General features: G+C 43.3%; 1 protein-coding gene across 7 annotated transcripts in view; it reads right to left on the reverse strand.

The window, feature by feature from the left end:
• The window catches only part of SEPTIN11 (septin 11), a 158300-nt gene that overhangs the window by 86722 nt on the left and 51188 nt on the right, over positions 1-20390 (reverse strand). For all 7 annotated transcript variants that reach the window (XM_089526283.1, XM_089526284.1, XM_089526286.1 and 4 more), the window contains exon 4: positions 10696-10882. In XM_089526283.1, coding sequence (XP_089382409.1) covers positions 10696-10882 — 187 coding nt within the window. The remainder of the gene's footprint in view (positions 1-10695; positions 10883-20390) is intronic.

Genomic DNA, 20390 nt, shown 5'->3' on the forward strand with positions numbered 1-20390 from the left:
TCACTCACACGCACACACCTTATTGCAATCCTTACAACAACCCTATAAGGTAGGTCAGTGTTTTTACTGTCAAATTAGGTGTCAGGAACACTGAGTTTAAGGCTTTCTTAAGACAAACTAGTGAATTAATGATATAGTAAAACAATTCAGAGCTATCTGAACCTCTTATTTGTAGTTAAATCTCTCAGCCATTTTATACCAGCTGTTTTACACCAACAAATAGGGATCTAATCTGATCCTACTACTACTGGGATAACACCTCTGAAAATCCTTGTAATAGAAGAGGTTAAAGAGTAATAATAAATGGAAATGCAAGAAGAATGTGAAACAGTGTGATAGCTAGAGGAAAAGGGAGAAGAAGATTCAAAGATAGCAATAAGAAAGCTATAATCTGTTCTGCTTTTAAAAAAACCATGCATGAACTCCAGGACATCTGTGGTATTTGAATAAGCAGATTGCAGCACTGATCAGGTTATTTCTTTTATGCTGCTGCAAAATCCAAAAAGGAAGTATCTATCACTGCTTGGAGATGTTTCACTGATCCAAACATGTATAGTGCATGTAAAAGGCCCCCAACAGGTGGTCTGCTTCAATCAATTTTAATCACTGAAGGGAGAAAATTAGACTATAATGCCTCTTTTTCATGGTATGTTAAATCTAATCACACAACTGTAGCTCCCAACGGAAAGATCCCAAGGCTGATCTAATCCAACCTTTGCCAGTGCAGAAATCTACTGCTAATGAATCTTTGACAAGTGGCTGCACAGTTTCTAAAAACCTCCAATGAAGTCCACCACCTTCAAAGGTGGTAGAATTCAGAGGCATAGCCATGTTAGTCTGGAATATCAATAGGCAAGGGGATCTTGTAGCACCTTTGAGACTAACTGTGTGAAAGTGATTGTAGTGTAAGCTTTTGTAAAACTGGTCTACTTCCACAGATGGAGTGATCAGTTCACTCCATTCATCTGAGGAAGTATTCTAAGGATGCATCCACATGATACAAATAATGCATAATAATGAAATAATTTTAAATCCTGTACACATCCCAGGATTCTCATGGGTGGAGCTATGACAGTTAAAGTGGTGTCAAACTGCATTAATTTCTACAGTGTAGATGTCCCCAAGTCTACAAAAGCTTATGCTACAACTTCTTTTTCACAGTTAGTCTCAAAAGTGCTACAAGATCGCTTTGCATACCTTTCAAGGTGGTCTATTCTACCACTGAGCATCTCTTATCTTCAGGAAGTTCTTAGTTAGAAGACTAGATTCAGTGTCCAGTACATGGGTGCAACAACTCAGGTACTCCCTTTCTTTTTCTTTTCCAGCCATGAGCCTAAGAGAGCCTTGGTAGCTGCAAAGGGCCACTTTGCCACAGAGAACAAGCTGTTGGGGTTTCCATTACATTCCTGACTTATTCAAGGCATTACTTACCTACTCTCAGTCAACATGAGATGAGGGCAACATCTAGCCCTGCTTCTCTCTACTATTGGCTTTCTTGGGAAACTGTAATCATAAAAATGAGAAATTTCTGTCTGCAGGGTGAGTTTCCATATGGGTAAACCCTTGATTTTCCAGCCTCCTCCTCCTCTTCAAGAGGCATTCTCCTCTTCAGACCTGTCCCACATGTTGGTTGAAACTGGATAAGTAAGGTGTGAACAGGGCTATAAGAGGCAGTATAAATGCACATCTTAGCCCTGGGTATGTATTGACATCAATCCCTCACTACCGTCAATTGTATCTGAAAGCAACTTCTACTCCTGCTGAGTTAGAATGGAAAAGTGCCCAACATATGGTTTGGCACAGAGGGCTGTCATATTATAATCTTGTGCTCTGGTGCTTGTCAAGGAAGAATTATAGTTCTTTGCTTTCAACAGAGCTATATAGGGAACGTAACCATGAATGAAAACTATCTTCCTCTCTGTGGCCCTCTATGGCAGAATTCGATTGCCAGCCTCATCATCATCTTTATTAACATATTTGTTGCTGTTGCTTCCGAAGATGCCAGCCACAGATGCTGGCGAAACGTCAGGAAGAAATTTTTCTGGAACATGCCACATAGCCCGAAAAACCCACAAAAAACTATAAACAATTGGTTTTGCTCATGGTAAACTTTGTCAAGATTGCCTTTCAAGGAGATGGGATTTTGGTTATTAAAATCTGCAGTGAATGAAGATGTGAACGTGAATTTGAAACCCTTCCAAAGTCATATTTTCATTTCCTGATTTCCTGTCCCTCCTCCTCACTGCCGCCAAACCTTCTTTTTGAAAATTAGCAGTACTGACAGGGGAAAAAAAAGATAAGGGTTCACTCATTTGCATTTCAGTGTGCAAGAGATAGCCTTAAACAGAAATCACACACAGTGAAGTTACTGCTTCCTTTCCTTTCTATTGAGGCTGTGAACAGGAAATAACACATGTGACACAGGCAAAAAGAACTGTTTCCAAGAAAAGAGGTTAAGAGTCATCATAAAGGTGAACTTTATCATTTTCATAATGACAATATGCCTTTGAGTCCCTTAGTTGTATGTGGATATGTGTGTATGCTCTTCAAAACGGGGAAATTATCCTTCAGTTATAGTTTTCTGCTATAGTTATAGTTTTTAGAGAAGATGCCAGCCATAAATGCTGGCAAAATGTCAGGAAGAAACTCTTCTAGAACATGGCCATATAGCCCAAAACCCCCACAAAATACTATGGATGCCGGCCATGAAAGCCTTTATATCCTTCCATTGTTTTCTGGAAACCTATCTGAACCCTAAACAGAAACTAAACATAAAACTGGTCACCTCCTCTGTATGAAAGAATAAACAAAGGGGCATTATTGTGTGAATGAAGCCACCCAATACGGTATAGTAATCAGCGTGTTACAATATGGACTTTGGAAAAACAGTTTCAAAGTCTCACTGAGCCATATGATCTCGGGTCAATAGCTTGATCTATCCCACAGAGCTACCATGAGGATAAAATGGAGAAGAGTGGAAACTATATATATATTGCCTTGAGCCCACTGGAGGAAGGATTGGCTATAAATACAGTGGTCCCTTCACATTAGCTATGGTTTAGGGACACAGGACCTCTGTGAAAGTGGAAAAAATGCAAATAAACAAACACTTTTTTGTTTGTTACCTGAAAGATTACCTGGGAATCTCTAGGTTCTCTAGTGCAAGTCTGTGATCAACATCTGGCAGAAGCTGACTACAGAACTGCACTGGAGGACCTATCAGTGCCTAAAGAATGGTCCTCTCTAGGAATATCAATGTCCTCCAGTGTGCCATATGGTGAATGTTGACCACAGAGTCATGCTGGAGTACCCAGAAATGCCTAGAGATAACATATTTATCAAATCCATGAATAATCAAAGCTGCAAAAGTCAAAGCCGTAAATGTGGAGAATCAACTGGATAATTAATAAATAATAACAGCAGAAAACATAAGGCTCATGATCTCTTCCTCCTCCTCTCATATGGCTGTAAAGAAATCAGAAGCACTCACTTCCATCTGATTTTGTATTATGTTGTGATTCTGAAATGAGATTAATCTTAACCATGGTGTATTAAAACAAGCTCCATAAACAAAGGTTTGTATAAACCATAGTTAAGCCATTGCCAAAGTTTGTCTGGATCTGGACAAAATGATAAAACACAGTTAGTTAACAGCAGGAGCAAATGCTTCTTATCTCCTCATGGCCATATCCACAGAGAGGAGAGGCATATGTAAGCCTAAAGCTTCCATGGGTTTGCTCACATCCTGGTAAACCACAGTTTATCATTATGTTTGAAAAAAGTAAAAAAGTAAACTTTAGGTGAATGATTATTAATAAATCTTTAGATTAATATCTCCGATATATAATGGGAATAAGAGCAAGAGAGTGGCTGATAAATAAGGAGTGACAAAGTTGCTATGTGTACTTATGGAAAACCACTGGGCTCTTACCGTTTTCTTCCAAATGAACAAAAAGGATTGCCCTAAAAGAAAGCATGCTAAAAAACTTCTTATACTATTACTGTGCCTGAATCATGGCAGTAAGACTTCCAGGGCTATAAAATGAACTTTCCTCATTTTATGAGTTTTATAACTTGAAGGGGTGGGAGGAAAAGCAACAGCACATACAGTAAGACTGAGATCTCTTCAGGAACAATCCAATTCCATTAAAAAAGAAAAGAAAAAGAAAAGAAAGTCTTTTAAAGGCAGCTAGATAGAATAAATTTAATAATTGACCTAAAAAATGAAGAGATTTTTCTTTACAAACAGTACTTGAAAATCCTCTTATATTATATAAACTTGTCCCTTCCTGAGGATGTTGCTAATCTTTATTTGGCAGAAAAGCCAAAATTGGTGCCAAAACTGTGCAAATCTCTTGGGAGCAGAGGCAGAGGTACTAGGTGAATTGAGCTAGTAAACATATTGAAGTTATTTGTATTAAGAAATAATTCTGGGAGAGCAAGTGCTGCTTCTAAGGCTGCATCCACCCTGCAACTGACATTTCTATCCATCTTTTCACATACAGATATGTCTCAGGCTGCTTCCATACTGCAGAATTAAATCAGTTTGATACCACTTTAACTGTCATGGCTCCATCCTATGGAATCCTGGGATTTGTAGTTTGTTGTGAAACCAGAGCTCTCTGGCAGAAAAGGCTAACTATTGCATAATATTACAAATCACAGATTTACATAACATTGAGCCATGGCAGTTAAAGGAGTATCAAACTGCATTAATTCTGCAGCGAAGATGAAGCCTTGCATAAACGATATTCAAACTGATTGCGATCACAACTTCCATCTGCAGTCAGCAAAGCCAATACTGAAAGCTTAGTGGTCTTGCACATGACTTCTTTTAATAGAAAATCTGGTACCAGAGGTACCAATAACATGGAAAGAATAAGTTCCTATACCTCAAAAAAACAGAAGAGTAATTCAACATGTTTCACTGAAGTTTTTATTCAAAACTTAACAGTATATGCATGGGAAATGAAACAACCTGGTCAAGTAAGCTTTGCATAAGCAGATAAAACATTTAGAGCTTTCTATAAACCACTTGAAAGCTTCTTCCAAAATGTATCCAGAGAGTTCTTCCCCGCACCTTTCTTTCACTGTTTTTGTTATGATTTCCATTTTGGTGGGCAAACCTATAGCTCTTTGCTTTTTTTTTAACATGCTGGGGGGAGCTGGTGAAACAGGTTAATTTATACATCTTTTCCTCTGTTTTGCTGTTCATGCATACTTAGTAAGGGATTCTAGAGGCAGCTGCTATAACTTTGCCTGGTGTAGACAGGCACAAACAACCAGAGTAGGATCAGCTGAGAAATAGTACAAGGTGTTGGTTATTACCTTTAAAGCCCTAAATGGCTTGGGTCCAAGCTATCTCAGAGACCGCCTCTTCCCATACAATCCTCCCTGCGCTCTCTGGTCCTCTGGGAGGAACTTGTTGCAGCCTCAAAAATCGAGGCTTGTGGTGACCTCCCGGAGGGCATTTTCTGCTGTCACCCCCAGGCTCTGGAATGACCTGCCGGACAAGATCCATCAATTAACATCTTTGGACAGCTTCAAAAAGGCTGTCAAGATGGATCTCTTCAGGCAGGCCTTCCCAGACTGAAATATCCCGATCTCAGGATCTCCCCCCTCCTCAGTAATGTCTCCAAAGCCCCCTTTTCTTTTCTTTAGAACTGAAGTTGCAGTGGTTTGTTGGTTGGTATTATTTTGTTTAATGTATTGTTATTTTAACTAGTTATTGTGGTTTTAAATTAGATATGTAGTTTAATAACTTTTTAAGGGGGGGAGGGAATATATATTGTTTTTATGCTGTATGTTATTTTAATGTTGTAAACCGCCCGGATTGGTTCGCCACAGGGCAGTATATAAATAAAAAATTATTATTATTATTATTATTATTATTATTATTATATTATATATCCCATTCTTTCCCAGCTCAAGGTTTATTGCACTGTTTACTACAGACATGCCGCTGCAACCCAGCAATTGAAAATCTGTTTCTCCAGTTCTTCACCATCCTTTCAACCTCAATGCTGTTTGAAAAAACCAAACACATCCCAGCTAGAAAGAGGATGAGGAGGAAAACAGGAGGAGCTGGTGGGAAGAAAAAGACTTTGTAAAATGGAGCTTCTTTGTCAGAAGCTTTGTTAACTGAGGTATGCCTGTATTACAAGCAAATATTCTTTATTGCTGGATGTTCAGTTTGGCATCCACATCTAGGTTAGACATTGTTAACTGCTGTCAAGTAAACTTCAACTTATGGCAACCTTACAAATGAGAGTCCTCCGTCACTCTATCATCCAACAGACCCACTCAGTTCTTGCAGATTCAGGGCTGTGGCTTCCTTGACTGAGTCAACCCACTCAGGTCCCAAACACACTGCAGAAAAAGTCCATTTTGAGACTGCTTTAAGTGCCCTGGCTTAGTGCTAGGGAATTCTGAGAACTGTAGTTTTGTGAGCTTTCTCTGCCAGAGATCTCTGGTGCCACAATAAACTACAATTCCTAGGATTCCCTAGCACTGAACCAGGGCAATTAAAGCAATCTCAAACTGGATTATTTTCACAGTGTGTTTTGGACCTCAATAATCTTTTCCTAATGCATTCCACCTTCCCAAGTGTTGTTGTTTTCTTCTAGGGAGTCATGTCTTCTCATAATATGAGAAGAGTATGTGCAGTGCTGTGCAAATTTACAGCGCTTTATAAATTTTAATAACCATAATAATAATAATAATAATAACAACAACATGTCTGAAGTATGACAGCATCAGTTTAGCATCTTGGCTTCTAAGGAGAATTCAAGCTTGATTTACTCTAGTATCCATTTTTTTTGTCATTTTAAAAGCCCACGGTGTTGACTGTACAGTCAACCCTCCTTATCCATGGATCCAAGCATCCACAGCTTGAAAATATTCCCCCCTAAAAATGATACATTCCAAAAAGCAGACCTTGATTTTGCCATTTTGTGTCACTGCATTTGATGGGACTTGAGCATCCATAGATTTTTGTACTGGAACCAAACCCTAGCAGATACCAAGGGTCCATTGTATTTGCAATAGAATTGGCAAAAGAGTCCTCTAACCCAACACATGGATGTTTATCACACTATGCTCTTAAAGAGCTACTATTCCAGTGTGACTCCTCTAGCAGCCTCCTGTTGCATGCTGGGATTGGCAGTTTTAAGGAGCTGAACTTCTCTGCCTGAGAATTCTAAATACCCCTCCTTAAAACTGCCAATCCCAGCATGCAACAGGAGGCAGCTAGAGGAGTCACACTGGAATAGTACCTCTTTAAGAGCATAGTGTGATAAACACCATTGTTTCTAACAGCAGATAGCCAGCTGCCTTTAGAAGCTCACAAGCACTACACGAAGGTGATGAGATGGCCATCTTAACTCCACTTACTAACATGAGATTGATATTCAGAGCTGTACTGCTTTTGAACCATCTCAGATACCTGGAACTAAGGCTTGCCACTCTAATAAGTTTTATGCCTCTTTCATTCCTCCGTAAGTGTCACTTGCAAGGTACCTGCTAGATTTGTCACATATCAACATGTTAATAACTTTGTATTCAAGAGTATATCACACGGGGCTTTTTGGAGCTCAGATCCAGGGGACTCCTCGTTCAGCTATGCGAATTTACATTGTAATGTGAATGTTTTATCACAACTGGTTGCCCTTCCGAATTGGGGGGGAACCGAATCCAAGGTAAGTCACGTAATGCGGAGTGATGCAAAGCAGAGTGAGTGCAAATTGTATTACCACACCGGTGCATACCATGCGGATTCAACTATTCGAATTGGGACCCTTGCACATGCTCAGTGGGGCTTTGGATGCTGTCCTCCTTCCCTGCCCCCTCCCCTTAGCTGTCATCCTTCATTGGGTTGAAGGAGCAGTCAGGGGATGATGGGATAGGTCGCAGGAGGTCACTGGAGCCAAGATTTGGATGCAGGAGAAGGCAAGGGATGATGGGATAGGTCGCAGGGGGTCACTGGAGCCAGGGTTCGGATGCAGGAGAAGGCATGGGATGATGGGATAGGTCACAGGGGGTCACTGGAGCCAGGGTTCGGATGCAGGAGAAGACAGGGAATGATGGGATAGGTCACAGGGGGTCACTGGAGCCAGGGTTCGGATGCAGGAGAAGGCAGGGGATGATGGGATAGGTCACAGGGGGTCACTGGAGCCAGGGTTCGGATGCAGGAGAAGACAGGGAATGATGGGATAGGTCACAGGGGGTCACTGGAGCCAGGGTTCGGATGCAGGAGAAGGCAGGGGATGATGGGATAGGTTGCAGGGTGGCAGAGAGGAGAAGATGGCATGAAAGAGGAGGCGGTGGACAAAGGAGCAGGACACAGGGGGCCAAGGGGGGTGACATGGGAGTGATCTTCGACACCAGACCAATTCATAGTGAAATCGAAGTGAGTTTGAAAGCGAATTCTGTGAATTCACTTTTTTTCCAATTTTACCAAAATGAGGGGTCACTTTGGAATCACTGCGGAAGTGCCATGGAAGGAGCACCCATAGAAAGGAATCTCATCTGATAACACATTCACATTGTAATGTGAATTCACATTGTGGACCCACAGTCACCCCAGATCTGAGCTCCAAAAATCCCCCAAAAGCCCCGTGTGATATACTCCTCAGGCAAGAATAGACTGGGCAGCAAAAGGGGACACTGAAACAGGATAGAGTATGCTGCTCTGATTCTTGTCTATGGAAGATATTAGTCGTGCTTTTGAATTGTTTCAGCTAAAGAAATGAATACCTCCAGCCACTGTTTAAAACACTATAGAGAAGGCCATATTGTTTTGTGCTGTCTAATGTTGATAAATATGTATCTTTTAGAACATTTAAATTTCTTGTCCGTGCTTTGCAACTGCACACTGCAAAGCTTAAGGGCTGTACACAAAATTGCACAACATCTGAGGGTCCGTGGAAAAGTTTTAAATTACATGACACTATAATGATTTATTTGTTGAGTTCTAACTGTGTATAATGATAAATTCCTAAACTCCAACAAAACTTGTGTGTGTGTCCTTGCTTGTAAACGTGGATTTCCATTTTAGTTTATCATGAGTAAATCACAGAAAGAGTCATCCTCCATAAATTCAATATGTTCTTTTAAGGCACTGAAAACCACCATGTCTCATGACACTGTATTCCACAGAAGTTAATTATGTGTTGGGTAAGGAATTACTTGCTTTTGCCCTCTGTTTACAAACAGCTGAATGAGACTTCAGGAATCTGGCAGCAGGACATTAAAAAAACATGCATTTTTCTCCCACCCTACTTTCCAAATAACACAAACCATGCATCTTTCTGTTCTCTCCCTCTCTGTTTCAAAGCTTGGAAAGTTAGCTTTGGGGGCTTTAGCTCTCACAATCCTCCAGCCAACAAGGCCAATAGCTATTGTGCTTGATGTATTCTGGGGGTTATAGTCTTTAAAACTTAAATGGACATGGAGAAATCCCTCCTATGCTGCCTATATGGCACAAAAAGCATTACTTGTATGAGCAAACTTTTTGTTCCAGAAAACGTGGGCGAGGGGAGGGACTAAACCTGCAAAAACTGCCTTGGGGCCACATGCAGTCAGTCCCTTCTCTAGCCAGACTTCCCCACAAGTACTAGGACAATTCCCCAATTAATGAAGTCTTCATTGATTTATAGGCTTTAATTAAATCTCCACACATTTGATCAAAAATAGTTGTTTTAGAAAATGAAAGCACAATTACTTTGGTTTTAGATCTTCCTTTTCCAGCTTGAGGCCATACTGCAGTACAGATTGGCTAGTAGTAAGATGGAACTACATCTGGAAGACACCAGATTGGCAAGGGCTGTTTTAGATTATGCAGGTACAGATTTCACCTTAGAAAAGGGACTCCCACCCTATGGATAAGGGAAAGGGTAATATTTCTTCCAAGGGACAAAGATCAAATCAAGCTCGAACTACCACTGGAAGGCAAAATGACTAAACAGAGACTATCTTTGGATATATCACGAGATGGTATCTCACTAGAAGAGACTATGGCCTGTTACAGACTACCAAAATAAAGCTGCTTCGGGTCTCTTTGGAGGTATGCTGTTTAAATGATGCATGCATCCTAAGAATCCGGAAGTTGCACCAAAGCTGCACTCCAGTGCTTAGGAATGGAGTGTGGCTTTGGCACAACCTCTGGACTCTTAGGACCCATGCATCATTTAAATAGCATACCTCCAAAGAGACCCGAAGCAGCTTTATTTTGGCAGTCTGTAACAGGCCAATAATGCTCAAGACCACATTCTCTTTAACCTATTGGTCTAACCCTGTAATGGTGGATAGAGTCAATCAAGGAAGCCACAACTACAGTCTTCTAGATCTGAATAGAGCTGTTAATAATAGGGTTCTCTGGGGGGTCCCTCATTCATACAACTGCCATAGGTTGCTCACAACAAACAAATATCTCTTCCAAGAAGACACCCACCCACCCAGTTTATTTTTTAAATGTATTTGCTTAGAAAAACTTGTACAATACTCCTGCAAGGGGTATACCCTGCCACTGTATCAGAATGCTGCATTTTCAAGGAAATTCCAGCTCTCAGCCATGAAGGTCTCCAAACAGCTGGCTATTCACATGATAAAACACCACCACTTCCCAAAACGTAAATCCATTTTCTTTATATAAATGAGTTATGATTGGTAAAACAAGAGCAGTGAATAGTGGTGTACCTTGCTGTCGAGCTTCTTCATGGTGACCAGATCAAGAGATTTCAGTGAGTGCCCTGTAGGTGCAATGAAATACAAGCATGCATGGATCCTGGTGTCATGATAATTAAACAGGGAGCGCTTAATCTTCAATTCCTCCTGAAGGTAGGCCTCAAACTGGGCATCAATGTACTCCACAATGGGCTTGTAGCTGAAATACAAGAACACCATTTCAAATCAAATAGCAGCTGCCATTGTTTACAATATTTTATTTCAGATGATAACCCATTGTGTTAATCTGAGTCAGACATATCCAAGGATAGCCTACAATAAGGCATTGGTGAAGGGGAGGAACAAGAGGTTGGATGGCCATCTGTCAGGGATGCTTTGATTGTGAGTTCCTGCATGGATTGGATGGCCTTTGTGGTCTCTTCCAACTCTACGATTCTATGATACAGTTCAGTGGAAGAGTGCTTACTTTGTAGGTGCAAGTCTCTTGTTCCCCTTTAATACAATCACAGCCTCACAGTCCTGTTATCACCCAGACATCTCACAAATATATTCATGGAAACTGTGGGTGTCTATACAGTGATATATAAAGTGAAGTAAAGGGCAGCATACCAATATGAGAGGGAGACAGTTGTGTTTGCCCCATGTTCCTTGAAAACATACCCCCCTCTCTCTCTCTCTCTCTCTCTCTCTCTCACACACACACACACACACACACACACACACGTAAGTCAAGATGGTGAGAAGCTGAACCAGTTTACTCAAGTTGGAGGCCATATATGGCTGACACTAATGCGCTTGAAAAATGCAGCCCATCCTGTATACTAAGAAAGTAGTTCTTCAGCCAGCGACAGACAAAGGTCAAAGATTTCTACATTATGTGCTTACATCCCACTTCCACCTCTGAATAGCCTTTTACAAAGAGGTGGCTTGAGGGCAAAGATGCACAGTTACATGCTGACTGGGTTCTACACTTTTTCAAAAATACTGCTTATCTTTCAACTGAAGATGTCTCTTTGTCAAAACAATCTAAAATAAGCCAGGAGTTGCTCTGATTGAATGCCTGGCTATCAGGGCATCCCATTTGTACACTGTAAGATAAACTGAAAATTGCTATTACCCCTCTCAGCAACAGTTTGGGGGTACGCTCACTATAAAAGTGGGAAAGACATTATATAGGGGGAATGAGGTCAACTCAGACTCAGTAATAAATATATCACTTCTGCTGGTATCATTTTAAAAAATACCAGAACAATTATGATAAGATAATCAACTGTATTGTGGGAAGAATGCTTTTTACTGTAATATAGTGCATAAGACCTCATACCCAGAGGGGGAAAAAATCTGAGTCAAGATTATAACACTGTGGTCATACAACAACCTTCCAGATGGTATAAATGACAATTTTGGACACTTGTCCTTGAAGGCATGTGCATGCAAACCTACATGACTTCTCATAATTTGTGCCTGAATGTTATTATTGTTGGATGGGGGAGGCCAACAAATACCAGGTGCTATAGGCTATATTTCAGATGAAGGAATGGGCAGAACCACCTCTGAGTTATCCTTGCCTATGGCCTGGTACAGACTGCCCCAAAGGGGTGGCCTGCACCCGCCCCTTTTTGCGCTGGATTGGGGCCAGGGAAACCTCACCGGCAGCCCTGCTGCATTTTGCCACTTCTCCATGGCCCAGAAAAGGGGTGTCCTTGTGCTTCATGGGACACGCAAACAGCCAGGAACAGAAAGGGGCAGTCCCTTTCCCCTCAAGATCGTTCCTGTGGCCATGTAGTTGCATCGCAGCCCTTATAATGTTGCTTGCCTGCGTGGCCGTGGGGATACTGCATGGCAGTGCCGGCATCATGGTGGCCCCCGTGTGGATGGGAGGCTGCCATGATGCTGGCGCTGCCAGGGACTAGGGTTAGGGAGCGTGCGGTTGGTGTGTGCTCCCTAATCCTAGTATCACTGGCAGGACGCCGCTTTATGTCGATGTGTACCGGCCCTATGAAACCCTTTGAAAAAATTCATGGGGTCACCATAAGATGACAGGTGACTTGAAGGCACATACACGCAAATCTATATGATTTGTCACTATTTGCACCTGCATGTTACTATTGACATAACCGATTCATATTTTATTAACCATGGGACAGAGTAAGAAGCTATGTGGAATGCTGATGTTCCAAGCCCTGTCACTAGAAATCCTGGTCATCCACTCTTCTGGTTTCTACGAAATCAGCAGGCATGGCTAACACATGACTCCTAGAAACTTGCTCATTCAAGAACATGAAAGCTGGGACTCAAGAAATAAGAGTTCTATTCACAACATTACATTCTGTGTTTTTCCCCTCAATTTACACAAAACTGTAGCATATGTACAGTTTATAGCATATGCCAGTGGTTCTCAAACTGTGAGATGGGAGTTTTGCTCTAAAAGAGCTGCTCGTGGGGGTGGTGGTGGTGGTGTTTGAGACTTGGAAGCCCTGATCCCCTCCAAACATTTTACGTGTAATATTTACACATTTGCTGATTTAAACATTGAATTTACTTACTGTTCTAATTTAAACAATATTATTTCCTTTAAAATGTTAACATATTTACTTACTGTATTTATACCCCGTTCCTCAGCCCTAAAAGCTCTCAGAGCGGCTTACAGATAGTTATTCAGATGGTTCCCTGCCCTCAGGCTTACAATCTACTTGAATGTGTGAATGAAAATACGCACACTAAATAAACAAAATGTTTGTATTCATATATTATGTCAAGTGATAGTGGTGGGGGCAATGCATGAATGTAGATATAAAGGGTTGTTGTTGCTAACTGCCTTCAAATCAACTCTGAGAGAAGCATATCACAACTTCTCTGCACTTATATGTGCAATTGTGCCTTTGCCTCTGGTTAATGTCAGGCACAGCTAACCCTCTTGTGTGAGTCCCACAGACCACAAAGAAGAAGCACGCTTCTTAAGACATATATAGTTGCCTTAGATCACTTGTCAATCTAACTTAATATTGTCTGCTAGCAATGTTCTCCATAGTACTAGATAGGAGTCTTTCCCAGCAATGCTACCTTAGGTCCTACTAAAACATGGACCAGTACAGAGTAGAGTAATACCTACAGCATCAAATCATATCAGACAGTGTCACCCCAGATACTGGTGATCTGGGTTCAAACCCCTCTACTCACCCATGAAGCTCATGGGATTATCTGAGGCCAGTCACTAACTTTTTGCCTGATCAATCACATGAGAATGTTGCTAGGATAAACAGGGAAGGAGGTTTGCTCTTTGGTGGAACAAAATGTAAACAGCCACTACCTTGAGAGGTTAGAAACTGAGTCTGGGACTATTAAAAGCCCCAGTACTGATTACAGTATCACACCACCCACCTTCATGGAAATCAAAATGTTTCAGTTTCTGTGGGTTTAAAACAGACATCTTTGGAATTTTTCCCTGAGAGCTGCACATTCCAAGAATTCCTTGGTAAAGACTCTTTCCCTATTTAGGAAAATTTAGATGAAGTCATTAAAATAGCTTTGCTGCTGGTTGCAAACAGTCAGCAAACGCTTTTGGTCCAGCCCTTCTACAAACTCCAAATCCAGGTTAAAACAGACTGATTTCTCCAGTTTCAAGGGTGGGGATGGTAGTTAAACTGGATTTGAAAGTCTAGTATACAGATTTACACAAGAAAAAAAGAGGTATATCTAAGATGTTGGAAAATTAGCCTTTCATTAGTTAAAAAGGCTGATAATATTTGGCTTGTGGGTACACTTAAGTTCTTCTTCAAGGAGTTATATAACGGATTACAAAAAGACAATACATAGATATATGGCATTGTACTGCATAAAATCTTCGTGGTATTTGCCTATTGTGTATATCCTGTACATAACTTGAGCCAGGAACTCCAAAAACATGCCTGTTAAAGTTGAGCCAGTGTGGTGTAGTGATTGGACTATGAGTATTAGAATATGGCTCTGGAGACGAGGGAGACCCCACTTAGCCATGGAAACCCACTGGACCAATTTGGGCAAGTCACACACTCTCAGCCTTAGGGGAAGGCAAAGGCAAAACACTCTCTGAACAAATCTCGCCAAGACAACCCCATGATATGTTCACCTAGGGTTGCCCTAAGTCTGACAACAACAGCAACAACAACAGCTAAACTTTAGGGGTTGTAAGTAAATGTATACTGTGAAATATGATGAACTGTTTTGACCAGGCTATAGAACTAGTTACACATTCAGCTGCCAGCTGTTTTATAGTAGCACTGACTCTCTATTATTGTTTTTTGGCTCAGTCCATGCAGAATTTGCATTAACCATTCTGAAGAACACAACCTTTGATTGGAGCTTACAAACATAAAAATCATGGTTTAGAACTAAGTATCTTATCTGCTTTTTTTCATCCTGTTAGCATTTTATGGTATAGTCACAGCAAGAACCTTTGCAAATTCATGTCTCATGTCAAACCATCATTAGTATAAACCATGGTCTGTGACTAGACTTTGCCAGCTGCTTGTATAAAATCAGTAAGCTTTCCAAACAGTAACAGAAACTTTGGCAGGTTACACACCGCCATTAAAGTATGGAGTCAGTCCGTACTAGGGTTAGGAAGGTGCGGTGCTTCCGCACCCCCCTAACCCTAGTATGGACTGAGTCTGTACAAAATGGCGGCTCCCCTTCCACAAGGGGGCCGCCATGACGACGTCACGACCGCGCCGCCTCTATACAGGGCGGCGCGGACGTGACGTTGTCGGTCCGCACCAGGGTGTGGAAAGGACCAGGGCCTGGTCCTTTCCGCGGACCAGGAAGGAGCTCCGTTTCGGAGCTCCTTCCTGGTTTGCGGCGCCGCTTTGCTTTGCTGGGCGCAGCCTTCAGACGGCTGCGCCCAGCGAAGCAAGGGAGAAAGGGGCCAAGGACACCCCTTTTCAGGCTGCGGGGAAGCGGCGGATCAGGGCCTCAGCGGCTGCCGTTCTGGCAGCTGAGGCCCTGATACACTGGGGGAAGGGGCGGGTGCAGCCCGCCCCAAATGGGCTGATAGATTTTCTAACCCATCCTGACCCTAAACTCAATCTAGAGTTTACAGCAAATCTTGTGGGGGGGCAGTAGTTTAGGTGTGGTTCTCATTATTTGGTATGTTCCTGCTAAACACTCCACCTCTGGAAAAGAACTAGGAAAACAGCAGCATGTCACACCAAGAGCAACACAACTGCCCCCTAACACCAATCAAGAACAATTAGCTAAGGGGCGCTAAAGACAAAATACTGAAAACATAGGAGGGTTAGTACTCAGCTCCCTGTGCCAGCCAAATATGTCTATCAATGCATGGGCAGAACACACATGTTAAAAATTGGGTTTATAGTTAGTGAAGGAAAGTAAATCCACTTTATAGTCCAGTAGCTAGAGTTGCAGCATTCTATGAAATGGTAGTTTATGAGGTGAGGACTGGTTTACCACATTGATCTCTGACTAACTCTGGAGACAGGATGCACGTGCTTTGGGGTGCTTAAAATAGCCACACATCTATGGCCGATGGTATGATAAACATGAGTGAAACAGCCCTGGCCAAGCTGTATTGCCACAAAAGATATTCTGCATGCATAAAGCTGAGTTAAACACTAAAAAGAGTCCTAATACTTCAGTCTCAGTCTTCTTTCCTTGGAAAAAAAAAACTGCTAGAACTAACGCAGATGTTCTACAAAGTCTCCATCAACAGTGTACTTTAGGATCGGCTTTGACAGCTTGAGACGTGCCCTGTTTTGAATGTAGAGAACACCCTCCTGCAAAGAAAGAGAAACAGAAAGGGATTGCAAAAATAGGCCAGTAAACCTCAGTACAGTAAGTAGACTAATTGCAGTTACAACGCCTAGATTATGTTGTTTGGGACAAGCCCCCAATTGTGAAAAGGCACAGTAGAGATAACAGGCCTCCTACTGACATGAGGAGTCAGGGTGAGCTCCTTCTTTGTTAGGTCTTGAGTGAAGGAAGTCTTGACAGATGATGGAAAACAATAGTGCCAGCCTTTGCTGAATTAAATCAGATGCTAAGCAACCAGCCGATAAGATGCATTCTCATTTAGTACATCTGCTTCTTTGAGACTTTAAAAAGTAGCCTTTACCTTATCTTGCAAATATATTGCTGCTTCAAAAGCTAGTTCAGTGTGGACATGTCATTCATGGGTTTAAAAGCCTGACATCTTTAACCAAAGCTCCAACACAGAGAATGGGGGAGAAGGCTTAGATGAGCTCTTGGCTGATGGAATGGGAAGTTTTACCAAGACCCCTGCAAATGTTTCTCAAATGTGTCATGTTTATGCAAGGGTGTGCTGAAAAGTTGTCAGCCCAACCCACTTCCCAAAATCTGGGCATAATTTTGCTACTGCAGCTTGAAAGAGTGTGCTTTTGCATTGTAAACTGCCAATTTGCATGAATGTAACTCTAATTTTTGTATTTTTTCATATCATTGTTAGAACCATACCAACAAAAGTGTGGACTTTTTAAATGCTGAACTCTGAGCCATCATGAAGTTCCTGTTCCTGCAGAAGAAAACTCCAAAGGAAATCCATGCATGTATGATGCAAACACTGAGTGACAAGTGCCCATCATACTCAAATGTGAAGAAGTGGTGTGCCAACTTTCAGTGTGGAGATTTTGAGAGGGAAGATGAAGCAAGGTTTGGGAGGTCTTTAACAGTGTCAACTCCTGAAATTGTTGAGCGTGTTCTTGACCTATTTTGGCAGATTGGAGGATCTCAACTAAAACAATTTCTGAGACACTAGAGGTGTCCCAGGAATGTACTGGGGTTGTAATTCATGAGCAGTTGGCGACACAGAAGCTGTAGTTGTGCTGGGGAATGGGAGGTATGGTTGGAATAGAGGGAACAAATGTTACAAAAGAAGACGGGATCGCTGCTTGAAAGCTATCCCGCCTTCAGTTCCCTCTGTTTCTCAGAATGGCTTGGAGAGCAGACCAACCATTCCACAGAACCTCACTCTGCTCCTCTGCAATGCCAGGTTGGTCAAAAACAAGACCCACATCATCCAGGACCTCCTCCTGGATGAGGATGCCGACCTGGCCTGCTTCACAGAGACCTGGCTGGGAGAGGATAGCGCAGTCACCTGGGCGCAGGCCCTCCCAGCCGGGTATTCTGTCAGTGAGCAGGTGAGGGGAAGTGGGTGGGGGGGGCGGAGTGGCTCTGGTTCACAAGAACCACCTGGCCTTGACCAGGATACCTGTCCGGAACACAGTCCACTTCGAGTGTATGTATCTCAGCCTGAAGACCAGGGATAGTCTGGGGATTTTGCTAGTCTACCGACCACCCCGTTGTCTAGCAGACTCCCTGACCGAGCTGACACAGCTGGTCTCTGAGCTACTGTTGGAGTCCCCCAGACTTCTAGTTTTGGGGGACTTCAACATTCCGCTCGAGACCAGCCTAACAGGTGCGGCTCGGGAGTTCATGGAGACCATGACAAACATGGGCCTATCCCAACTGGTCATTGGGCCCACACATTGTGTAGGTCATACACTCGATGCGGTCTTTAGTACGGAACAGGAATATCCGTGGGCGGAGGTGGTAAGTACCTCCGCATTGTCATGGACGGATCATTTCCTGGTCAAGACGGCACTAAGAGCCAATATCTGCCCCACCGGGGGTGGTGGACCCATTCGAATGGTCCGCCCTCGAAGGCTAATGGAACCAATAGGATTCCAGAGAGCCTTAGAGGGTTTAATGGTTGGGAATGCCGGTGACCCTGTTGATGCTCTGGTTGATACCTGGAACACCGATCTTACCAGGGCTATCAACACGATCGCTCCCAAGCGTCCTTGCCAATCCGCTTCAAATCGTAGGCCATGGTATACACCAGAGCTTAGGAGAATGAAGCGGTTCGGACAACGACTAGAGCGTAGGTGGCGGAAGACTCGACTCCTATCTGACAGAACTCGCCATAGGAACTTTCTTTGTTCCTATCGGGAGGCAATTCGTGCAGCAAAGAGAGCTTTCTCCTCTGCACGTATTGTGTCTGCAGAGTCCCGTCCAGCAGAGCTGTTTAAGGTGGTGAGGGAAATGACGCAGGTACCTCCTGCGCCAAATCCCTTGCTTAACCCGACGATGGCCTGCTGTGACCCGTTTAACAACTTCTTCGCAGATAAAATCTCTCAGATAAGAGCCGACTTAGACGCCACTGTTGGAACAGAATCTATAGGCGAGGTGTCCAGTGACTCCGTCGATGAAGTTATTCTGAATCAGCTCCAATCAGTGAGTACCGAGGAGGTGGACAAGCTGCTTGGCAAGGTGAGGAAAACAACCTGCCCTCTCGACCCTTGCCCATCATGGCTGGCTGTCCAGGGGGGGGATGCATTGAGGAGATTCCTCACGGATATCATCAATGCATCCTTTAGGGAAGGGCATGTTCCATCTTGTCTGAAAAAACCTTCCCTGGACCCCCTGGATATGAACAACTACAGGCCTGTTTCTTTGCTGCCATTTTTGGGCAAGGTAATCGAGAGGGCGGTTGCTCTTCAGCTCCAAGCTGTCTTGGATGAAACCGATTATCTAGACCCATTTCAAACTGGCTTCAGGACAGGCTTTGGGGTTGAGACTGCCATGGTTGCCTTGACTGACGATCTGCGTCTGAGCATCGACAGGGGTAGTGTGACCCAGTTGGTGCTCTTAGACCTCTCAGCGGCCTTCGATACGATAGATCACAGCATCCTCCTGGACCGCTTGGGGGGATTAGGTATCGGAGGCACTGCATTGCAGTGGTTCCGGTCCTACCTCTCAGGCAGGTCCCAGAGGGTGCTGTTTGGGGACAGTAGCTCCAGAAAGAGGGAGCTCCTTTGTGGAGTCCCTCAGGGAGCTATTTTGTCCCCAATGTTGTTTAACATCTATATGAAGCCGCTGGGTGAGATCATACGGAGTTATGGTGCTGGGTGCTATCAGTACGCTGATGACACCCAAATCTATTTGTCCATGTCTCGTTCGTCGGCCTCGAATTCTAATGGCATCTCTTCTCTCAATGAATGTCTTCGGGCGGTAATGGGCTGGATGAGGAAAAACAGATTGAAGCTGAATCCGAACAAGACGGAGGTGCTCACGGTAGCGGCCCCGAAACCAAGAATTGGGTTGCAACCACCAGTCCTGGACGGGGTCACACTCTCCTCTAGTGACTGCGTTCGCAGTCTGGGGGTGCTCCTTGATGATAGATCAGGTTAATGCGACGGTCAGGAGCGCCTGTTATCAGCTTCGGCTGATACGCCAGCTGCGCCCTTTTCTGGAAGTAAGGGATCTCGAGACAGTTGTGCACGCGCTGGTAACCTCACGCCTTGACTTCTGTAATGCGCTCTACATGGGGCTACCCTTGTGCCTGGTTCGGAAACTACAGCTGGTTCAAAACATGGCAGCCAGGCTTGTGTCAGGAACATCCAGAAGGGACCATATCACTCCGGTTTTGAGGTCCCTCCACTGGCTGCCTATTGGTTTCCGGGCCCAGTACAAGGTGTTGGTTATTACCTTTAAAGCCCTAAATGGCTTGGGTCCAAGCTATCTCAGAGACCACCTCTTCCCATACAATCCTCCCCGCGCTCTCCGGTCCTCTGGGAGGAACTTGTTGCAGCCTCAAAAATCGAGGCTTGTGGCGACCTCCCGGAGGGCTTTCTCTGTTGTCGCCCCTAGGCTCTGGAACGGCCTGCCAGGTGAGATCCGTCAATTAACATCTT

Source organism: Sceloporus occidentalis, unplaced genomic scaffold, assembly GCF_023333645.1.
Source record: "Sceloporus occidentalis isolate IW3139 unplaced genomic scaffold, rSceOcc1.0.p SCAF_5, whole genome shotgun sequence".
Lineage (NCBI taxonomy): Eukaryota > Metazoa > Chordata > Lepidosauria > Squamata > Phrynosomatidae > Sceloporus > Sceloporus occidentalis.